This window comes from Paralichthys olivaceus, chromosome 7 (assembly GCF_024713975.1).
Source record: "Paralichthys olivaceus isolate ysfri-2021 chromosome 7, ASM2471397v2, whole genome shotgun sequence".
NCBI lineage: Eukaryota > Metazoa > Chordata > Actinopteri > Pleuronectiformes > Paralichthyidae > Paralichthys > Paralichthys olivaceus.
The window spans coordinates 25,685,076-25,708,578 of record NC_091099.1 but is presented as its reverse complement, the minus strand read 5'-3'; the positions used below and the strand labels follow the sequence as shown (position 1 = coordinate 25,708,578).

At 39.7% G+C, this 23,503-nt stretch overlaps 1 protein-coding gene across 4 annotated transcripts in view; it reads left to right on the top strand.

Annotated features, from left to right (window-relative positions):
• The first annotated feature begins 2,884 nt into the window (after nucleotides 1-2,884).
• ankrd27 (ankyrin repeat domain 27 (VPS9 domain)) overlaps nucleotides 2,885-23,503 on the top strand; it is a 37,012-nt gene continuing 16,393 nt past the window's right edge. The window contains exons 1-12 of one of the 4 annotated variants that reach the window (XM_069528306.1): nucleotides 2,885-3,159; nucleotides 10,701-10,816; nucleotides 14,567-14,677; nucleotides 15,854-16,162; nucleotides 16,722-16,781; nucleotides 18,228-18,281; nucleotides 19,216-19,281; nucleotides 20,620-20,696; nucleotides 21,440-21,561; nucleotides 22,624-22,702; nucleotides 23,050-23,182; nucleotides 23,273-23,365. In XM_069528306.1, the coding sequence (XP_069384407.1) occupies nucleotides 10,715-10,816; nucleotides 14,567-14,677; nucleotides 15,854-16,162; nucleotides 16,722-16,781; nucleotides 18,228-18,281; nucleotides 19,216-19,281; nucleotides 20,620-20,696; nucleotides 21,440-21,561; nucleotides 22,624-22,702; nucleotides 23,050-23,182; nucleotides 23,273-23,365 (1,206 nt within the window). In that variant the 5' untranslated portion in view covers nucleotides 2,885-3,159; nucleotides 10,701-10,714. The other 3 variants (XM_069528309.1, XM_069528307.1, XM_069528308.1) reach the window with 3 other exon arrangements.

Sequence of the window (23,503 nt, the reverse complement as noted above, 5' to 3'; positions counted from 1 at the left end):
AAGCATGAGTCGTCGTGTTGTATTAGAGGATGGAAGAAGAGTCCAATGTACACAAACCCCACCACAAGTATTCCAAATACTACTTCAATTATAGATTCACAACTGTCTGCCTCTAGTCACAATGGAATCTAACTTTGTCTGAGGCACAAAGAGTAGATCCTAAGTTACAGAGGCCAACATGAACGGTTGAGACATAATAGTGTAATAATATTAAAAACAACAATATCACCAATTTTAATAATGATATTAACATTAACTTTCAAGTGAAACATGCTTCACAACAGAACAGAATCGAATAGGCAGCTTGATTGTCATTGTACAGGATACAATGAGATTAACAGTGCTCCTCAAATTTAGTGCATATACAATTTAAAAACAACCTAAAACAAATGGTTAAAATACAGAAGGAAGTACATAAATAATTACAATAATATAATAATAATAATAATAAAAAAATATATAACCTGGCACCCCAAGTTATATCAGCATTATGGCTTCCAAAAAGAGAGGATTTTTAGCCAAGACTTAAAAGAAGACACTGTCTCAACAGCCTTATTTGCTCAGGCAATTGATTCCAACTTAACATAGAAATAAGAGATCAGGCATTTCGAGTGGGGCCAGGACACAAGAAGCCATAAAAGTAATCATTGCAATTTTAAAATCAATTATCTAACAAACAGGGAGCCAATGTTAAAATGATAAACCAGCCATGACCTCTATAATTCATTTATCAGAGTTTTCTGATTGAAACCAGAGAAAAGGTAGTTGCAGTCATCAAGATATGAGGTAATAAAAGCATGTATGAAAGTTTCTGCTTCTCTAGATTTTAAAAGGGATCTAATTTTGGTAATATTACTGAGATGGTAAAAAAAACATTTGGACAACTTCTGTGGTACAGTGCTTAAAGGAAAGGTTAGAGTCAGACAATAGAACTAGACTTGTTGGTCAATAGAAAGCAGTATTGTTTTAGTTATCTGTTGTGTCCCAATCACAAGGATGCCTGTTGGAGTTTGAGTTGAGCTGAAGGAAATGTGTTGACATCCAGTTTTTCACAGTTTATCTTGATGTGAGTCTTTGAGTTAATCAAGTCTATTTTGGAGTGTTTGGTTGCTGAGCTACAGTGGAGGGAGGGATGGAAACACAAAGAGGGAATTTGTACCAAAACATAGCACTTGTGTTAGATAAAACCTTGATTTGTCCAGCGCAGACTGCTGAAACCTCTTATAGATTCAAAATGTCCCTTCCTCTACACACATACTTCAAATACACTGGTGACACTGCACTTCTGGGATTACTCAATGACTCTGTTACGGCCTATCACAACACCATTGCTCACTTCCTACAGTGGTGCACAAACAACTTCTTACAGCTGAACATTGACAAGAGTTAGGAAGTGGTCATTAGCTCATCAAACACACCCCACACTGGACTGAACCCCACCTCCATTCATGGAAGAACAGCAGACCAGGTTGACCACTTCAGATACTTTTGACTTAATATTGACAATAAACTCAGCTTTGATCAACACATCACTTCCATCCATAGACGATAGATTTCGCATCATCTGTAAACTCAGAGCACTGTTCATTGCCCCCCACCTTCTGTTGTTACTTTGCAAAAGCATAGTCCAACCCACCCTGCTGTACTGTTCCACCTGTTTCTACAACATGCTCTCTGTCACCAACAAAAACAAATTCCCCAGCATCACAGACGTCACTTCTAAATTCACAGACCATAACACGCCTAGCACTCACTATAGCAGATGACACAGACCACCCACTTAATCACAACTTCAAATTACTGCCATCCAGACGGAGGCACAGAATATGAGAACAGCCTGAATTAGTAGGAGCTTCATACCGTCTACCATTGCAGCACTAAATAAGTGGCCACGGTGAGTGGGACTTGTTTGTAAATGTTTTATGTTGCACGTGATGTTTGGCAGGTTGCATCTGTTCGGTGCTTCTGCTGAAATGTGTCCTTTTGTGTTGATTGTACAGAAATGACTGTGAAAACAAATTCTTAGATGATAAAGTCTCATTTTGTGATTGGGTTAGGAACAGCTGTCTTAATGGCCAGTATGAACATGAGAAATTATTACAACAAGCCAAATATGCAATGTATCTATCAGGGCCTTACTATTGTTTTTCTGACAGACTTGAAATCTGTAAACCTAAGCTTAGAGAGCTTTTTTAGCCAAAAGAAGTTTGATAAACAGTTTTTATTCATACTTTTGTAACTAGCATTTCCATGCTTCATTTAAGTCCAAATTAGTACTTTTAACAGGTTGATAAATACAATTCAATTTCCCAAGTTTGTAATGCAGTCTCTCAATAGTAAACTTGCTTTCACCAAGCCCAAAATGAGAAAATCCTGATATATCACAAAGAGTTGACAAAGTTAAACTTCCTCTCTCAATAAAAATCTAAGATCACCCAACACGTCTGTCTCCTGGTGTAGGGGCACAAATGAAAAGCAAGAAAGCTCTCGTGTTTTCTGCTGCGGAACAGGTTGCAGAGGGAGATGGAGAGTGATGCTGCTGTAAACTCTATGGAACATGCTTCATCCCCTGTTTTAAGCTCCTTTTTTCATCTTTCTTAACATTGACAGCTTGTCATACATTGTCTCCTGGTTTTTAGGATTGTTTCATCTGAGAAATACGTGACGCTGCTGTCCTGGCCAGGTCTCCACTGAAACATAGAAAATACATAAAATAAATTAATAAATAACTAAATAAAATGAACCCAGCTGTTTTCACAGGATGTCTGATGCTTTACATACACTTGTATTAAATGGTCAGAGACCCGATGCTGGCCAGTAGAGGGCAGTGTGAATCCGTCTTTGTGTTGCCGATGCATCTGGGTCACTTCAATGAACCTGTTACAGTCTCAGCGTGTTACTACGTGCATGGATCACTAGTCGTCTCATTTGACTTGTTGTGTTCAGGATTCCTCCCCACACACACGCGCTATTCTGACGGCTTAGATTGCGCGTTTCCTCTATGAAGTCTGGCAACCCGGTGGCCACTGGAGGCTAACAGGGAGTGCAGCTGTGAAGCCAGATGATCCGAGTAAACAGCCCCTGACAGGCTGCTGCTGCTGCGGGTGTTTATCTCTGCCATGCTCAAGCCTGGATGACCCGAGGGACCCGCTATAGCAGGTAACACTTCGCTGTTATCATCGCTCCACTCGGCTGGTGTCCATGTAGCGTGTCGATCATGCTAACACGTTCAAAAGCCAAGCTAATGTCATCATATGGGAGCGCTGTTGCCAGCGGAGCTAACGCTAACTGCTAATCTAAGCTCTGTGTTCCTGGTCTGGTAAAGCGATGTTGGTTGTAGCTAGCAGGCTAATGTTTATGAGACACCCAGCCCCCAGTCCTGTTAGGCTGAGTCATGTTAAAGCCCACGAAGTGTCTCAAACCTCAGAGGCGAACGATCGGCTAACGTTAACGAGCTGTTTAGCAAAACCAGCCTCTGTCACCTGTAACATCGTATTTTAAAGCCATCGCGGACATAATCGATACAGCTCATCCCAAAACCAACCTAATCGAACCTGTTTTAATAGAATGTTTAACAAAGCTACAAGCTATTATATATAAAAAGAAGCAAATCATATAGACGATGGTTTCGCCTCCACTTGATTCAATGGCAGTAAACTGAGGGATCAAGCAGCGTCACGAAGGAAAAACAAGTGGGATTGTATTCAATTAAATTTCAGTGAGTATGACAATGAACTTTCCGGATGCATTGATCGTTTTGTGTTGCTCTGATCTTAGGTCAGTGAGCCAACAAACGTTCAAGTGGCACATTTTGGGTTTGAAATTTCTACACACAAAACAAACCAACTTTGTTTCTACTCACAAAACAAACCAGCTAGCTTGGAGCCAAATAAGTATAAAGCAGAAGATTCCACCTTGAATACCTTGAGTTATTCTATTTGTATGCATCACTGTGGATGGTCTGTATTATGATATATTATTATATATTTAGTTGTTGTCTTAGGTTGTAGCAGTGTACATGTTGGAAATGGTTCATTGGGGTTTTTATTTTGAAAATGCTGGCGGACGCCTCATCCCTATCTCTGGCTGACTGGACACATCATTGTTTTGTGTTAAAGGTCAGTGGATTTTTGCTTTGTGTTTGAAATGCTGCTCTTCGTTAAGGTCTCACACCTGACTGTCGGAGTCAGAGAGCATATCTGGTAAGGTCAGGTTATTTATAGGTCACAGCAGCTGTTAGGGCTCTCTTGTTTTCTCTCAGTACTGTCGTACCCAGAAGACATCTGGGAAGTTGTGCTCTGAGTGTTCAGGCTGCATCATGTGTGCAGCCCTGAGGAGAAGTGTGTGATGTGCTCGTCACTTACGAGCTGTGAATCCTGTCTGTGCTGGTTTTAACATTCAGCTCCTGACAGAGTTTTATTGATCTGGTGAAACCAGAGGGCAGGAGAGGAGTGGGGTCTCCTTTCATTTCGCCCAGTCCATCTCATCTCCCCTGCCATCTGCTCACTTTACTTTTTCACTGTATGTTGCTTTAATGTCGAAAGGCTGAACTTTTGTTCCTGTGGCAGTTTATATTTCTAGGCTCATCAATTTCGCAGACACTAAAAAACGATTGTGGAAAGAAAATCAATCATACTTCGCCCAGACTCTCACAGTGGTCATTGGTCTCTGTCACAGAGGGAGCATGAATAACACGTCAGTGATTTTCTCCTGCGTTGAAAAATGTTCTAAATGTAATTACATTTGTGGTTTGGAATCTGTGCGCATCTGAGTGTAACCCTTTTCATTGGCATAGTGCCTTATCATCTGTAGTGTTGTTCATGAAAGTTCTGTTGGGGGGAAAAGAGTAGAAATGATTTGTTATAGGGAATACAAACTACCTCGTAAGGTATACTTAATTTTTGATGTGAAAAGCTTCCCATTATGTTTTATCATCAGAATCAACTTTATTGGCAAAGTATGAAATCCGATCCAATTTGATTTGTATAGCCCATATTCACAAATCACAATTAGTCACATAGGGCTTAACAAGGTGTGACATCCTCTGTTCTATACCCTCAACAAGAGTAAGGAAAAATAGCACAAAAGCAGAAAAAAAAAATGTAGAAACCTCGGAGAGAGTCACATGTGAGGGATCCCTCTCCCAGGATGTGCAATAGATGTCGCGTGTAACTGGGCACATTAACAAAATAACAGTATTTAAAACACTGCTTAGAAGAAACAGTTTGTAACATCACGGAAAAGTGTGTCAACGCTCAAAGTATTTATACATAAGAAAATGTCTGATAGAGATGGAGGGAGCAGCAATGACAAACGAACTGAGGAGTCACTGTCAGCATGTGAGCAGGCGTATCGTATAGTGCATACAAGTTATTTGATTCTGGATTACACTGGCTCTCAATGTACTTACACCTAGTGCACACTGATAACAATGTATAATGAAACACATGGACAGGACAAGAAAGCTGAGCAAAGACAAACATATGACTGTTATGCATAATCGATAATGGAAAGAGGTGAGGAAATATACATCAAGTGGCTTTAATAAATGACTTTATCGATAAGTTCCCTAACCTATCAATATAGTCTGCCTTTCTCCACAAACACAGACACTACTCTCACCTCAGAATGCTTTAAGTTGATTTAATTTAAAGTTAAGTATGTTCAGTATTTTAAAAGAAAAGTCATTATACAGACAGTGTGTTGACAATAGTAATGTAAAGTGCATCAATATGGAATGTTGTTTGAATCAACATTAAATTAATAAATAGGTAAATAAATTAATATGGCTATGAAATAAACCCAGAAATAAAAATGTATGACAATTAATATATAAATATAGCATAATATAAATATATAACTGAATCCATTTACTTAAATAAATACAATAGCTTATTTCAAAGTGTTTTTCAAAAGATGACATTTATTTATTTCACGGTACTTTTATTTCATAATGCCACATTTATTTCACTACTCTATTTATTTCCATTCTCATATCTTGGGGCTTGGGGTGTCCACTTCGGCAGCTGTAGGGGGTGGCTGCCGTGTCGCCATCCCATCGAGGCAGTTTGCAGCCTCTCTCAATAATTCTGAGATGCTCTTCTCCGAGTCAGACATTGCTTCTTGCACCCACACGCTTTGGTCTGAAGATAACCACGTAACTTGCATATGAGAATGGAAATAAATAGAGCAGCGAAATAAATGTGACATTATGAAATAAAAGTAATGTGAAATAAATAAATGTCATCTTTTAAAAAACATTTTGAAATAAGTAATTGTATTTATTGAAGTAAATGGATTAGTTATATATTTATATTATGCTATATTTGTATATTAAAGCCATATATTTTTATTTCAGGGTTTATTTCATAGCCATATTAATTAATGGATTAATCTATTTTTTTATTTAATTTGGATTCAAACGGCATTCCATACATCATGGCTGCCAATTTATTGGGCAGAACAATTAACATAGCAACTAGCAGAACAACCTTCAATAGCTTTTTTTTTCACTTAGTCGTCTGATGGAATTTACTTTTTTACTTTACTACACCAAACGAAGGTTAAGCTTTTGCCATTTTTGTGGGATAAACTTTCCACAAATGGATCACTTGGTTTATTCAGCAAAGTAGTTTGTGACATGAATTGTTTTCTCTGAACAATAGTCAGATTTTCAATTCACAATAATGTCAAATCCAAGATCAGCAGCAAACCCTCAAATCTAAGATACTGGAATCAGAAAAGGTTTGTAGTTTTGTGTGAAGTTGTGTACTGATGACTTGTTTCAGGAATAAAGAGAAGTGCAGACTCCAGCTTGAAGTTTTGATAAGTTATTTAAAAATCAAACTACGAATGATTCCAGCTCAGCTGTGATCAGAAAAATATCATTAATGCGGCTGAGTTTTAATCTTCTTACTGCAGGGTGTTTGTTCTGCTGCTGCTGAATCATTCCCCTGCTTTTCACACACATTATTAGCAGGCTAAGACATCAGCTGTATGACTGTAATCTTAAGTGTGTAATGTAACGAACTGTGTGTGTTGGCCCTGAGGGGATGGACATTCCTCTGCACCACTGATCTGTGCTGGTAGCTTCAAGCCTGAGAGGTCACAAGGACCTTGGGGGTCACGTGACTCATTTCTTGCAGTTTCATCCCAACTGAGCCGCCTGACATGAGCCTGCATGCCCGGTCGGAGGTCTGCCTTTACTCTGTTGAACTGCGTCCTCTTGTTGCTTCCTCCGGTTGTCTGTACTGGAGCTGAGGGCGGATGAATCTTATCTCTGAGCAGACGGGTGAGGTGAGCAGTTAACCTGTGGAGTGTTATGGATGGCCAGTGTGCTTAATGATCTCTCCTCCGTCTGATGAATGAATGGAGGAGTGAATAGACAGAGGAGCAGACAGCTGGATTGATGGATTCATTTCAGTGGCTGTGTAGGTTGTTAGATCACTGGGAGAATGTTGAGAGATCAGTGATCGCAGCCGCAGATTGATGCCTTGTTCCATTGGGTTGTGCTGCACCAGTGACAGGTTGTGCAAAGTGATGGATTGTGTTTGAGTTTAAAAGTGAGCATGGAGTCTGCAGCACACAAACATGATTGTTCCCACACAGGTGAGTGCTGTACAGTTTACTTACAACTGCTGGTTATTTGAAATATCCTAATAACAGCATTTTCCCTCTATATAGGGGGAAAAGCCTCTTAAGTCCTTCTCCCTCCTCCTGACAACACCTCTCATAAGGGCTGAGATACCTTGTGAGCAACATTTATCTTATCCAAGATCTAGACCTAACATGAGGGGAAGTTCTTCAAAAACTTTCCTAGAATTTCATTACCAGAGGCAATTTTTTGTATCGGGATGCTACAATGAATAAGACCCATGATGTGTTTTGGATAAACAAAGCCCCAAAACCAATTTAATCAACACTTTTATTCCACATGTTGTGAAGCTTTTCAATAGTTAATAGTAAGTATGTCTACTTTTTTCTGTAGCTTACAGATTGACTTACATGATAGATGAATTAAGTATTGTGTTTTTAAATAAAAGTGTGTTTTTGGCTGATGGGTAAGACAGGGGAGCATTAGATGTTATTTATTAATATTTTGGCACACTGTTGGCAAGGCTTTGGTGAAGGGAAGGCTGGTCTGTATTTTGGTTTACCACTTTGGTCCAGAATGAAATATCTAAACTGGCAGATGTATTACAATGAAATACATCTGTATAAATATATGAAGAGCTGTTCTTCATAAGTTGTTCTCATTTGTGAAACTACTGTTACACAGAATGAAGTGTAATTGTTTCTTCAGCTATGTACCTGAATGAAGCGGGCAGTGATCTCTTGTGTTAAGTGTTAAACATTATTACTTTCCAGAGTGTGATGTCTTTGAACCAGTCTATAGGAAACCTAGTTAAAGAAAGGAGTCTATATATCTGATTACTCTATTTATTTATCAGTTTACACTTGATAAACTGATTGTTTTTAAAGGGTGAGAGAGCACTGAATGATTCTGGTATATAGAACATTTTTATTTTTATTGTACAGTATACAATACTAATTTCTACATGTGAGGTTTTACGGCTCAGCCTGAGGCCAGCAACATCTTTTCCGAAGTTTCCTGTCCCATTGAGAGAGATCACACTGTCATTTATATCCTTAGGTTATAAAACGTGTGGGAATGGGGGAAATATGCACGTCACAGTTTCCTCTGAGCTCAGAGTGATGTTATCAGATGTCTTGATGTGTCCGATTACAAAGAGGTCCAAAGTCCAAAACACAAAGATGCTGAGTTTACTTTTATGTAAAATAGTGAAAAACAGAAGAAGCATTTTTTAATTAATTTTACTTGGAAATGATTCATCGATTATCAAAACAGTTGAAATAAACACAAATAGAGTTTGTGGATGGAAAGTCAGTGAGGGTGTGCCTGCATGGAGGGGGCAGTAGTTTATTTTCACTCATTAGGGTTGGTATCCTCGACCCTCTCCTCAAAGCTATGCCCCCAAAACACATGAATGTGCACTGATTACTACTAATGTGCAATGAGAGCACGGCCAGTATGTATGCAGGCAGGTCAGTTAGTGGCAGACCTGTACTCCAACCAATTAACTAATTCTGTCCTAACCAAATGATTGGTCACGTTTATAACAATCCTGTGAGGACCACAGACACCAGCATTTTCCTTTTTCAGATGACATTATTTATTGATGGCTATTGGGACGTGAAGAGGATTTCAACGAATAAGATAAAGAGTGTTTGAGATACAGCTCACCAACCCTAAGTTTAAAGAAGGGTCTGTATGTCTGCAGTAGATTTAGGCATAACAGGAAATGCAGGTTTGAAATAATTTGCCTCCACACAGAAAATAGAGGAAAACATATTACCCTGATCCAAAGAATCATTCCAAACAGTCTGAAAGGGACTTTCTTCTCTGTTCTCGAGAATATTATTTAGCTTTGAGACATGTCACAATCACAAGATCTTTTTTTGGAGCTTTGACATCAGCAATCTGCTATAACTAATTCTTTGGCAATGTGCAGCATTTCCACATGTTTCGATTGGAAACACAGCAGTCACTGTCGTCATTTATTCATTACTATCTATCAAATCATCTTTTTAAAGTTAAAAGCCAGGCCTGGGGACCCTTTTTTCTATCAAGGTCCATTTGAGTTTTTACACCGTCATTCACAGGCTATATTAAATTATTGAACATATATTAGATTTGTTTATTTTAATGTTTTTATTGACAGTAAGTACTTTGTAATTTTGAATCTGTGAAAGGTGGTGTGCAAAACATTTTACTATATCAATTACTCGTTGCCTAGAACTGCTTCTCTTTGGCGGGTCTGATGTCACATTTTGTCTCAATGGGCTTATTAACAAGATGCTACATTCTCTATCCCGAAGCCTCAACAAGTGTGAGGAAAAACTCCCCCCCAAGAAAACTTTTAGCAGGGGAAAAAAACATAGAAACCTCAGAGTGACATGTGAGGGATCCTCCCTCAGGATGGACAGAAGTGCAGCGGATGCTGCATGTAATAGAGCACAGCAACAAGATCATCAATAATTACAATTACAACACTTTTGAGAAAAGACAATGCTCAAACATAAATGAAGAGGTGTATCAATATTTAAAGTATTTGCACACAAAAAAGTCTGACAGAGATGAAGGGAGTAGTAATGCCAGTTGTAATGATAGAGGTATAATAATAGTAGTATATGTGAGTAGGCATATTGTTTATCTAAGCAATCTTAGTTGTAACCCTGATGATGACGATGACGAAGACGACTATAGTATCTGTTGGTTTAACCAGAACACAAATCCTCATCTTTGGTACCACTGACCATACATCACTTGCAGAGATAGTAATTCCTCTCACACATAAAATGTGTAGTTGGTCTGTATTTTGTCTGTCATGACAGGCCAGAGAAGAAACACTGTACTTTACTGTGTTGTCCGGAACTTATTTTCACTGTCTCGTACCAATTGGCAATCTGCTCTGTGACAGTTATTCATGACAAAATGACACTTTGGAACCAATTGACTTTGTCTGGTTAGGTGTGGATGGGGATTATTACTGATGTGGATATGGGTGAAGATCATCTTAGTTTTAGAACAAAAACATATTAGTGTGGATATACCCTTTGCTCTATCATGATCATGAATCAGTTTCTCTTAACATTCCTCTCTCCTCTCCATGATCTAGACCTCCAGCTCCTTATGGCTGTATATGATGAGAACATCCTGAAGAATCCTTTCTACTTGGCTTTGGAGAAGCAGAGACCGGACCTCTGCAGCCGAGTGGCAGAGCTCCACGGCATTGTGAGTCACGTGTTTTCTCCATGTAGTTTGATTTTACAACCTGTTAGCAACCAGCTTGTATCTACATCAGGAGAGGTGATGCGCAGTGGTTGGTATGTCGCTGCGTGTGTGTGTGTGTGTGTGCTCTCTGAGAAATGTATATTTGTCATTTGATATATTGTACACATACACGCTCTGCATGTCAACATATTTGGCCAATCAGATGGAGCCCTGCTGCCCTAAATGATCAAATAAAGCCATTCAGATCATTGACGTAGGTTTTTCTGCAGTGAATCATTGTCGGAAGAAGAGAGTAACACGAGAATAGAGAGAAGACAGAGAATTTGAAAACAGAGATTTGATGGAGCTCTCTCTCTCTCTCTCTCTCTCTCTGTCTCACACACACACACACACACACACACACACACACACACACACACACACACACACAGTGTGATCGGACAAGTGTGTAAACTCAGTCTGGGTAAAAACAACAGACTTTATAAACTTAGTAAATGTATGTAGTGCCGGTGGAGATGGCGTTGCGCTCCATTTTGTGTGACGGGGTTGGCGCAGCGCGGATGACGTAGACACAAAAGTGGTGCAGTATGACATAGCCGCTAAAAACAGCTTTTACTTACTTGTCCAAACATGTATGAAATTTTAAATCAACACTTTAGGCCCCAATATATACAAATTCTTTTTAATTATGGTTAAGTGGATGGAGATCCAAGTTCTTTGACTGTTGAACAAGAGGATAGAAACCCAACTAACACAACTGTTATAACTGCCTACCTACATATCAGCTGGTGTGTTGACTCAGTGAGTCAGTGAATCAGTTGATGTTGGCGTTAATATATGTTATGTGTGGAGTGTATATTTTGACTTTTCGTTACTCTGAAAATCTGTTCTTAGCTTCACTTTTCATCCTTCACGGTGGATAATTTTGCAAAAATAAAAACCTGGCTAACTGATGGGCAGGCTTTGCTTTTTCATGCAATACAGAGTTTTGACAGGCAGTTTGAGTAGTCCTGGGTTTCTGTCTAATTAGATCAATGTTGCAACATGGTGGTACGGTGGCGAGCACAATTAGGTTCATAGGAGACTCTAATTGGACTGTAGTTGTGAATGTGAGTGTGAATAGTTGTTTGTCTCTGTATGTTGGCCCTGTGATATGCTGGTAACCTATCCAAGGTGTACCCCGCCCTCTCATCCAATGTCAGCTGAGATTGGCTAAGGATAAGTGCTATGGATAACGGATGGATGGATTAATGGTCAATATGCAAAATTAAGTAGTAATTAGTAGAGGTGCAATCATTCACCAAATCAATGGTTTGATTCATACCATTCGGGATTTGTTTCAGAATCGTTTATTAGCTTTTTAAAATGCATATTACCCTTGTCATGGTTTCATTTTCTTCCTTGGCTCAGTTTCTGTTTGCTTCTGTCCTACTCTGGCATGCGATGGCATATACAGCATTTTATTACAGCTGAACTTCTGAATTATTTGCATTTCGCCACAGATGTGTAAATTAGCAACACTACCCATACATGTGATGTCGCAATAGAAGACTTCAGGTCAATCAAAAAAAAAAAAGGGTGAGAAGTCAGAAGGAAACTGAAGAGAGAAAGGAACTGTGCAGCCTGGGGTCTGGCAGGTGTGAGCAGATTCTGCCACCCTCCCTCAAAAGCAGAACAAGACAGCAGCATAATTGATCACTTCCCCTTCTGTGGTTGAAGTGGTGTGAATGTGCAGCAGAGGACCAGTTACTTTGACACATATCCCTGAAGTCTGTTGTCACTCCACCAGCCAGGATCAGACTCATTATAAATGTTAACATGTTTAGAGTAAGAGACGGAGGATCTTGGATTTATTTATAAGTGAAGCCAAATGTTAAACTGTCAGACCACTTCGCAGGTCGAGCCGTCTGTTCAACTGTTTTATTGTTGTTGTGATTTTAGCACTCTGTGACATGTCCTCCTCTCAGCAAACACTCTCCTATCTCTGCATTTCTCAGTTTATATATAAGGTGGGGAAGGAGGCAGAATGATAAGGATGGGTTTGATGATTGATAAAAAAGTCCATTCTCCAACATAAATGACCTGAAACGACCTCAACTATACAAAAAAGCATCTTGACAGCCTGCTGCAGCCTGTCAAGATGCTTAAAATGTCAGCAGATAAGAATCAGATGGTAACCAGGCCATTGTGACTCATCAGGACTCCTCTGAAACTCAAATGACCTGATGGCCGGAAAAATTGCTGTTGTAAAATACATTTAACTTGATTACAGTTTGTATTGCCCTTGTCAAAACAGACTGCTGACCAATAGATTAATTATACAGCAACACACAACGCTCCACATTGTACTACACATCAGAGTTTTACCTCATTTTCTGGCTCGTGATCAGAATTTTCGATCCTTGAATTTCTCATGACCAGAAAGAATTGTCATCTTGTCGCGTGAACGTCAGAAGTATTGACCTTTTGTACTCTCTGTACTACTGTCTGAGTATGAAGGAAAATCTGGATCAAGTGAATAGAAATTATGTTAGGCCACTTTTGTAGAGTGAGATTGTCCTGTCTTTTTTGATTATAATGCGTGTCTTTTTGGGACATAAAAAAGTGAGACCACTTTACCTTTCACTCCAGTTCACTTTGTATGTGTTGATGATAAAATATGTGACTGTGCTCTTCTAACCCACAAGGGTCTATTCTGGGTCTAATCTTATTCTCCCTCGACTTGCTTCCTTTAGGACTCATCATACTTGACTCTGGATGTGTTTCCTAACACTGTTATGCTGATGATGTCCAGCTTTATGAATTTGTGAAACCTGTCCGATCTGTCTAGATTTATTATTTATCGTTTCAACAGCTAGAACCCATCATTCACCTCATTCAATCCAAGTTGCTGTCGTATGGTTAAAATAAGTTCATCCTGGTTGCTGCTTGTTAAGTTTAGTCTTAGATTCAACATTCAACTCCAAATGACTTTAAAGGCCTTTAATGTAGGGTTGCTAAATTGTTTCTGAAACACTTTTAATATTTGTTTAAATCCTCACGTTCGGTGGCCATCAATAAATAAAGTCATCTGGAAAAACATCCTGTGACTGTTGCCCTCATAGGATTGTAAATAAAGTCAACCAATCATTAATTTGATCCATTTGCTAGTGTGTCTGTCATTAACCGACCTGCCTGCCTGTGTGCACCCTGCCCGTGTTGCACAAGACCCCCCGCAGAGACATCCACCGCTAAAGATCAGTGCTTGGCACACACTCATGTGTTTTGGGGTGTAGCTTTGATGAGTGGGATGTAATGGTTGCATTTTTTCACAGTGTAACCTGCTGTTGTTAGCTTTTCCAGGATTACCAACCCCAGCTTTAATGTGTAAAAAGAACCTATACGTCCCCCTCCGTGCAGGCGCACCAAGCAACCCTGGACATGATTCCTCATCGACCTCCCACCCACAAACTTTGTCTATGTCTATTTCTTTTCCACGATTACCAACCTGACTTTTAAACAACTTGGTGCCGGCATACTGTACATTAGTACTGTATAGATCCACTGGGCATCTCAGGTCCTCATAACAAGAGCCTTTTATTGTGCTGCACTTGAAGTTTAGGAACTGATTTGACTGTCCAGTCCCCCAGATTATGGATCAGTGAATGTTAAATTGAAGTTTGAATAGAGAATTTTAAAAAACTTGGTAAAGAAATTGCTGTTAAAGTAAAAACATTTTTGCTTTCCTCCCATGTTACTAAAAACCTGCAGGTCCTTGTTCCGTGCTGTGGGAGTTTGACTGTCGGCAGCTACTCAGACTCTCAGTTTGACAACTATGTCCTGCAGTCTGTGGAGGACAGATACCAGACTGTGGATGGAAAGGTTTGTCTCCCTTCTGCTCCAAGCTTCTCCCCCACGAGTTCAAAAAATTATATTCTTTTCAATTTCATTTATTTCAATTTGTATTTGTATAGCACCAAATCAAAACATACATTATCTAATATTATATTATTAGTGAATGTGTTATGATACATTATTGGCTTTCATTTCTATTATAAAGAGCTGGTAATTTGCCACAATAGATAGTATAGCAACAGTAAAATTAAAGAGGGATGAAGTAGAGGGGAAGTCAGTACACAAACACCAGTGAAACCGGAAGTGATTTAATATGCACCACAGAACAACAGCAACAACAGGTGAACAGCAGTCTGAAGGAACTTTTTAGTTTCTTCTGAAGTAGTTCCTCGGACTAAGAATTGTTGGTATTTCTTTTTGTTTGAATGCAGTTTTTATAAACCTGTTCTATTACTTTAGGTGGTTCTAATCCAGTTTTCTGTGTCTCAGAAACATTTCTAAAATTAGAATTATGGATTAAACCAAACACGTGTAACATATTCAGGCCATCATAAACTTTTAAATGGACTACTGTAACTTCCTGCTCTCTGTATGGCAACTCTCAATTTAGCGCCAACGCATAACTTGGTAGGAACAAAGTTTATTATTGTTATAGTCTTGGCTCATTTAATGCCCAGATTAAAGACAGGAGGTTCTCATTGGCTGCACCAAATTCAAGATTAAAAGGAGGAGAATTCAATTGACTATTGCAAAATCAAATTTTGAAATAAGACATTTGAACTTTGCATTCAACCATCTGAATGAAAGTCATCAGAATGCAATTATATTCAGTTAGGAGTGTCAGGACAGTAAAATAAAATACAAAAATAGAAAGGGATAGCCGAAGAAGGGTGATATGAAAGGCATGGAATTAAACAAATGAAAAAAATTTGATGATACAAGTTAATGTTTAAAAATCTATTTATACATTCAAGGTTCTGTGTGCCGGGTCATCTTCATAGTGTGTAAAGTGCCTGCAATGTAAAGATTTTCCCAGACATTTTTTAAGAATTCATCATTGAATCATAGATTCTGATTTGATACTTATACTCATATTCCTCTAATTTGATAGTAGTGTCACTTTACTGAAAGTTATTTAAACTCAAATATCTGTCTTCAAAATCCAAAACTGCACTGAGCTGTTTCTGTTGTTGATTATTTCAGGAGGTCAGAATCCAGGACAGACAGGTCCTGCTGGGATCCGGCTTTCCTGCTCCGGCATCGGTGTCCATCCTTTTTGAGGAAACCTTTTACAATGACCAAGAGCAGAGCTACAGCATCCTGTGCATCTCCCGGCCTGTGGAGGTGGACACCAGCCCCAACGAGCTCAGCCCTCCACCACCCTACTGCCTGAAGAGCGTGGAGGATGTCAGGGAGTTCCTGGGCCGCCACGCCCAGAAACTGGACAAGTTCATCCATGGCTTCTGTCAGGCCTTCAAGGAGCAGGAGAGGAAGGGACTCCGGCACCACATAGTATGATGAACTCTTTCATTTCCTTTCATTCCCATCACGTCTTCCTTCGTTCTGCCATCTACATTTTGTTCTCCCCACACACACTCTTTTCTTTTTACTTTTCTGTTCTCTTAGATTGTCTTTCCTTCTAATCTGTTTGCCACTTCCTTTCTTCTTCCTCACCTCTTATCTTCTTTCTAGTATGTCCCTCTGTCTGCATTCCATCATCCACCCTTCTTAATGTTGTTTATGGTCTTTTTAATCAAGGCAATTCTCTACAAAAATATTAAAAATAAACAAAAAAATAGATGTTTAAGTTGGTGGTAGGTATAAAGGTATGAAATAAAATTTTAGAATGAGTCTAGCTAAGTATTGCTTCTATGGACCTAAAGTAAACACAGAAAATTGATTTGTGGAGAAACTGTGTTTTTGCTTTTATTTCTTTTAAAATAAACTAAACAATCAAAGGGTTTACGTTTGGCTTTTTAATAGCAGTGATTATAATTACATTTTTAGACGATGAAAGGTTGTGAGAGCTTTTCTGCTCTACTGACAGATCTCCCATCTTCTCTTCACTCAGGACTCAGTGAACGGTCTCTACACTAAATGTCTTCAGTGTCTGCTGAGAGACTCTCGCCTGGTGAGTAAAAAAACTTGTTGGATCAGCTCTTAGTCTGATACAGTGGAGGCTGATAGAGATAATGGAAGAGTGTTTAGCGAGACTGTTTCCTAGTTCAGGTGCACGGTACCTGGAAACTTGAATTTTGACCCTGGAAATGACATTATTGGTCAACAAGGCAAATGCAGGCTTCCTCTGCAAGGCTCACTATCTCGTACCTAATGCACTGGTCAGTTGTTTAAAGGATCGTTATCATCCACAACAACTTGGAAGATTGACAGTTAATTTTTTCCACTCAGTCGCTGTTCTGTTCTTCTTGGAGGGCTTAGTTCATGTCAGCTCAGAATAAAGAATCCTAACTTTTAAACTGTGGTGAACAAGACGTGAATAAAAACACGTTTACAGACTTACAGGATAGTTCTGGTATTTTTAAAACCACATTTTCCCATCTTTGGGATATGAATAATAGGGATAAAAAAGTTTGGAATTAGTCCATTAATGAGTCATACCAGCAACTCCTCAAATGACTGTTTTTGTCAATGTAGTGTGGTGGTTTTGAACATAGCGATATAACTGTTTATGGTCAAATTATAAGATTTTCTAAGGGTTTATCTCTGCAGGAAATCTTTCCATAATAGTGTCACTAACAATTTAACCTGTCAGTGGCAAAAACCATCACTTTTAGTGGACAAATGCCCCTTTAAATAACACTGCAGCTGTTTCATGGTGGACAGTTACAGAATTCACCCTCTATGGCCCAGGTTTAAAACTATTATGACCGTTCTTTAAGTCTGTAAATGTCCACACAACCATGTTTTATAAACCATTTTTTCAAAGAAGTTGAGGTATCACAATAAGTTAACTGATAAAAGGCCGTTGCAGGATATAAATGATGGAAGCAGGACGGAAACGTCTCTGCCTGAACATGTGTATCATCACAGGTTATCACAAATAAATGCAAGTTACATTGACTAATTTATCAACATATTTATCATCACATATAACTAGTCACACACTTGGCCAGTGCTCTATGATCTTCTGCACTTTACAGTTTCAAGTTTCAAAATCTTGAATTTAAGCTCGGATGTTATAAAAATTGTCCCTGTGAATTTACATCTTTAACTTTCAAACATGTTGATATGAAGAATGCTACGGTCTGACCTCAGGAGTCTCTAAAAGGTGTGTTCTGTACGACCCGTGTCCTCTGAATAATCTGTCTCCGCAACCGAGACTATACAGTACATCATCAGAATGCATGTTAATCAGTAACGACTCCACGGGACATTAAGAATGTTTTGTTAGACCCTCTGAAGTCTAACAAGATCATCTGTGACATAACTGTTTCTCAACCAGCCCCACATTCGCCTCTGGCCAATTTTCTGCCTAATCATGCTCATACGAGAAGCTGCAAAACATGCTCTGCATTTCTCTGCGTTGACTGCTCTGATGGATGATGTTTCTCCACAGAAACTTCTGACGAAGCAGGAGGTTCAGATGACTCTTCTCAAACAGGCAGTGGAGGTAACTTCACTTGTTGTTTCTAAGTCCACTTCACTCACTAGTTTCGGCTGAGAAGTATGTGTTTAGGGATTCAAGTTTGTTTTTAAAACGCAGTTAATGAGCAGACAGCTGAGCTCATCCACAGACCACAAAATGGTTACATGTAGTTCAAAGTGAAAGTCCTTATTCTGAGTCTACAAGGTAGTAGGCGGTGTAAAAAACAGTATGTTACATCTGTGAAAGTTTTGATTCTTTTTAACGGCCCTTTCGTACCAACAAAGGAAACTACATATTTTTGTTGCCGTCCCCAAATCTGCAATGCCGGAGTCACTTGATTCTCATCACCTGGACTATGAGGCCTTGCTTTAACTGGGGTGACTGATGCTGCCCACTTATCATCTACCAGACCACAATTAATGTGAGGTAGACAGTCCAAGTGGGTTGTTTTTGCCAGAGCCTAACGTCAAATTACCACTTACCCCACACGTGACCGGTGAGAAGCAGCCAGTCGGACAGGAATGGAGCCAAAAGATCCAATTCCCTTCAAAGTGCCGTAATCCCCATCACTATAAAGTAGTGTTCACAGCCTCCGAAGGTCAACCTGACTGATACTGCTAACTCATACATAACTTGAGTGGTGCTCAGTATGCCACACAATCCTGCACATGATTGTATAATTCTTATAGTAGAAATATAAAAGAGAAATAAAATAAAATTCAAGTTCTTCCCAGGCCTTCTATATGATCCCACTTTTTTATTACTCAGTCCAGTAAAATTTTTATCTTTCTTTTCAAGTTCCAATAAGACATCCGTGTTGTGCTCTGTGTCCTGCTTAGTCAAAGAAATCAAATCAAGTTTAGTTAAACTGATGTTTGCTCAGGGTTGTGTCTAACACCACTTTGCTTGTCTTGTAAACCAAAATGTTCTTTGTCATTTTCCTCCATCTTTTCCCCAGATGTATGTCCATCATGGTATCCATGATTTAATGTTCAACTTTGTGGGAACTCTTGAAGCCAGCCAGGTAGGTCTGAACTCTCACTGCTTCACCACACCTTCAACATTCTGTAAAATACAAATATTTGCTTGACAAATTAATGGTCCAGTGTGTAAGATTTAGGTGAAAGGGATTTTTTGGCACACATTTAATATAAAATAATCCTAGTAATGTTTTCATTAGTGTTTATCTAAATTGTTGTTTTCTTTACCCTAGAATGAGCCATTTATATTTACATCGGGAGCGGATCCTCACTATGGAGGCTGCCATGTTTTTTTTACATTAGTCCAGACTGGACAAACTAAACACCTTTTGAGTTTTAAGACAACTGAAAGCTACAACAGGTTCTTTTTCATGTTTGGGAGGGGAGGGGCGTTCAGCTGCAACATGCAACTTCACCACTAGGTTAAATCTTGAGGGTAAGCTAAATCGTACACGCTGAAGAACAGACTTATATTATAATATGCAGGTTATAGTTTTACTGCATCAAAGCTCTAGCAAAGCAAAAATACTCTTGTTGATCATGTTCACAACACCTCTGTCTTTGTTTTTCCTTGGCACCTGTGAGCACTCCAGAGGGGCTTTAGAGCATTTTGTAAAATGTTGATGTCCGTTAAACACATGATGTCAGTCCCTCAAAATCAAAGGGTGATGGTGTCATTGTTTAGTGTTTCTATTTTCAACCATGGAGCAGACGCAAATTCATCAGCAAAGAAGAAACGCAAGCCCTTTTTACATTGCCCGTTCAAGGAAGGAATGTTGCAGGAGGTAGATACAGACATGAATCAATGTCTGTGTAATTGTGGCAACTGTCATGGTGGGACAGGACTGAAGCTGTTGTGTTCCACATCTCAGCTTCTGGAACGCTGGAATGTGTCCTAAATGGGAAAGTGGAAGCTTTGTTTGGTTCAGTGTAAAACAAGAATGGCGGAAAGGTACAGCGTCAGTCAAGTTGGAATTGTAACAGACAATTTTGAAAAATGGTACTCAAGGCAAAGATTTTCTGTTTACTAGTCGATTTATGTTCCAACCCTCACCTATGGTTACAAGCTCTGGGTAGTGACCTAAAGAGTGAGATTGTAGATACAAGCGGCTGAAATAAGCTTTCTAGGATGTCTGGAGGGAGCTCGGAGTTTAGACAGTGCTCTTTTGTGTGGAAAAGGGCCAGTTAAGGTGGTTCAGGGATCATATCAGGATACCTCTCGGTTGCCCTCCATTGGAGGTTTTCCAGGCACATCCAACTGGGAGGACAACATGGGTTAGACCCAGAAGTCATTTGAGGGACTGAATATTCCATCTGCCAAGGGAACAGCTCAGGATCTCTAACAGAACTGTTCTCATGTTTGTTCTGCTGCTCATCAACAGGATGCTGCCTTCAACAAAACCACCAGGAGTCTGCAAGAGCTGCAGCAGAAAGAGCTGGGAGTCAAACCTGAGTTCAGGTCAGTTCAACACGTTGCAGCAGCAACACATCTAAGTGTGCAGCAGGAGCAGTGAATGCGTGCGTGCTTGCATTCACAGATCCCCAGACAGTTGTGCATCAGCCAAACAACAGTGCAGCTAGCCACTGGGTCATTCTGTGTCAACCTAATGCTTCTAGCCCTATATTAGTTTAGACATTTCAGGGCAGGTTTTAGAGTCAATGGGCAGAAATGGCAATGTTTGGAAATATAGACTCATACAACAGCCTGCTGAGAACAACTGGCGTCAGCCTTGGCTACCAGTGTAACACAACATGGACAATTAATAACAAGCGTAACCGACCTTGTTGTCTTTACTCACAGCTGTAGTGCCATAAGACTGTTTACGTGTGAAGGAGACAAGCAATTATTCGAGTAATCTACTACAATTCTGCAACTTGCATCCAAATACTCCCTGTGTACACTGGCAAGCACATGTCTAGTGAACTTGATTGGTCACTTAAAAAACATTTTCAGGGGAGTTTGTATGAACAGGGATTAAAACTGATATAGAGCCAAAACACTTGTGGGGACAGAGATCGTTTAAGTTAAAAGGATGTTTTCAAACACATGGAATATTACTGTTGTAGCCTTAATGTGGCTTTCCTGAATCCCCAAAGTTTCTTTAACAGGTAAATTAACATGTTTTTCCTCTCTCTGTTGGTTCATGTTTTAAGCTGTTCTCTGCCACTGCCGTAACCTGTGCTCCTCTTGTGTTCCTGTAGTATAAACCTGTCCCGGGCAAAGAGAGAGCTGAGTCAGCTCAACCAGCAGACCTCTCCACTCCTCAAGCTGCTGTGCCTGCGCAGAGTCACTTTGACCGCTACCCTGACACCCAGACACACAGGTACACAGTGTGGGTGTGTTTGTGTGTCAATCAATCAAATGTATTTATTTAGAAAAACTTCATTGATTGATATTTGGTTTCCACAAAGAATTAAACTTGATCAGATGCAAAACGGAGGTTTTTTGTTCAGACTCGTGTTCACAGCAAGAGCTCACATGGATCACAAATGTAAGAATATGTAATCACAGTTCATGTTTGAGAAACTGCAGCACTAGGTTTAATTGACAGGTAGGATTTTAGGCAGTCTTCAGTTAGAGGAGCCAAACATGATCACATACATCTCTCTTACATCCTGTTCTGCCCCGTTTCCGCTCTCGGTTTCTTTCCTGTTTTTTTTCTCTCCACTGTTGCCAGATGTTTGCTCATTGTAAAAGCTTTGTCTTTAATATTGTAAGGTCTCAACCTCACTCTGTAAAGTGCTTGAGATAATGTATAATGTGTTTTGGCGCTATACAAATTAAACTGAATTGAATTTCCTAAAAACAACTTTAGATCTTAAAATGTAATATCACTTTGAATTTGTTCCCTCAAACTAAATTACATTTATTTCTAGTAGCCTGAAAGAGAGACTCCTCTGCTTCATCTTATCTCCATCATATCTACGGTTATTAGGACAGATTTATTTAATTACGACTATCAACTTTTCCCTGTAATCAAAGATTAATATTTGGTAAGATCAATATGTCGGCTGGTCTTCTCTCTGCACAGGCCTACTGAACTCCTGCCTCGTCTGTGAGTCTCCGCTCACTGTCTGTAATCAGATCAGCACATGGGACAGTGCATGCTCTGTCAGACTCTAATGTGTTTGTCCAGTTTGCTTTGGAAATCCAAGCTTATTGGCCCACAACAACCCCACTGTCATTCTGCAGCATGGTACGATCCACTCCTAATTAATGTTTGTCAAATGGCCAATTTAGTCATTTGGCCTGGACAGAGGAGACAGAGAAGCTCACAGGCAGCGTGAGGATGACACGGCAGGATGAATGGAGGGAGAATAAAGTGTAAAATGACTCTTTAGCTTTTAGCGTTTCCCCTGACAGAATGTGTGTCTTCCCCCTGCAGTCAGCATTGAGGCCGTAAGTGCAGACGACCTGCTCTCTGTCATCCTCTACCTGCTGGTGAAGACGGAAATCCCCAACTGGTGAGCTGTGAGCTGTGAGGAGGAGTCCCTGTGGCACCTTTGGCCTTGTGCCTGGTTTTGCTGAAAAATACATAGATTTATGGGAGGTTCAACTGTCCTGTGGAGGGAAACTGAAATTAGAAAAAATAGAAATTATTTACCAGTGGTCCAGGGTTGTGAGAGACCAAGGAGGGGTTGCAAGATGATTTCCACAAGTTTGCTAAAATTTATAAACAAGTAGAAATAGCACATTTCAGCCATTACTGCAACAAACAGTGTGTGTGATAGTTAGTAGTGACAGCACAAGATGAAGCAGATCAATTTACCAGTAGCTTTGTATATTAACTTGTTTTTTTTGTTGTTTGCAGGATGGCCAACCTGAGCTACATCAGGAACTTCTGCTTCAGCCACTCCAGTAAAGATGAGCTCAGCTACTGTCTGAGCACCTTTGAGGCTGCAGTGGAGTACATCAACCTGGGGAAGCTGCAGGACACACGCTCTGTATGACACACACACACAGTTGCAATCTATCATCAGTGATGTATTTCAGCAGTATTTCATGTTAAAGATGCTTTGGTTCTGTTCCTCCAGGGTTCAGGTGAACTGAACGACAAGGCGTTGTTCAAAGAAAGGATGAGGTCGTTGTCTCAGAGCACCACCACACCCATCCACTGTCTGTTTGAGGTAAGCTGCACGAAACTGCACCACCACTCTGTACTCAGCAGCTACAGCGTCCCACCAGACACTTATCGGTTAAATTAACAACGTGTTCAGTCCGTCTCAACCTCCTAGAATTGCTTTCTATAGGATTACCAAGGTGAT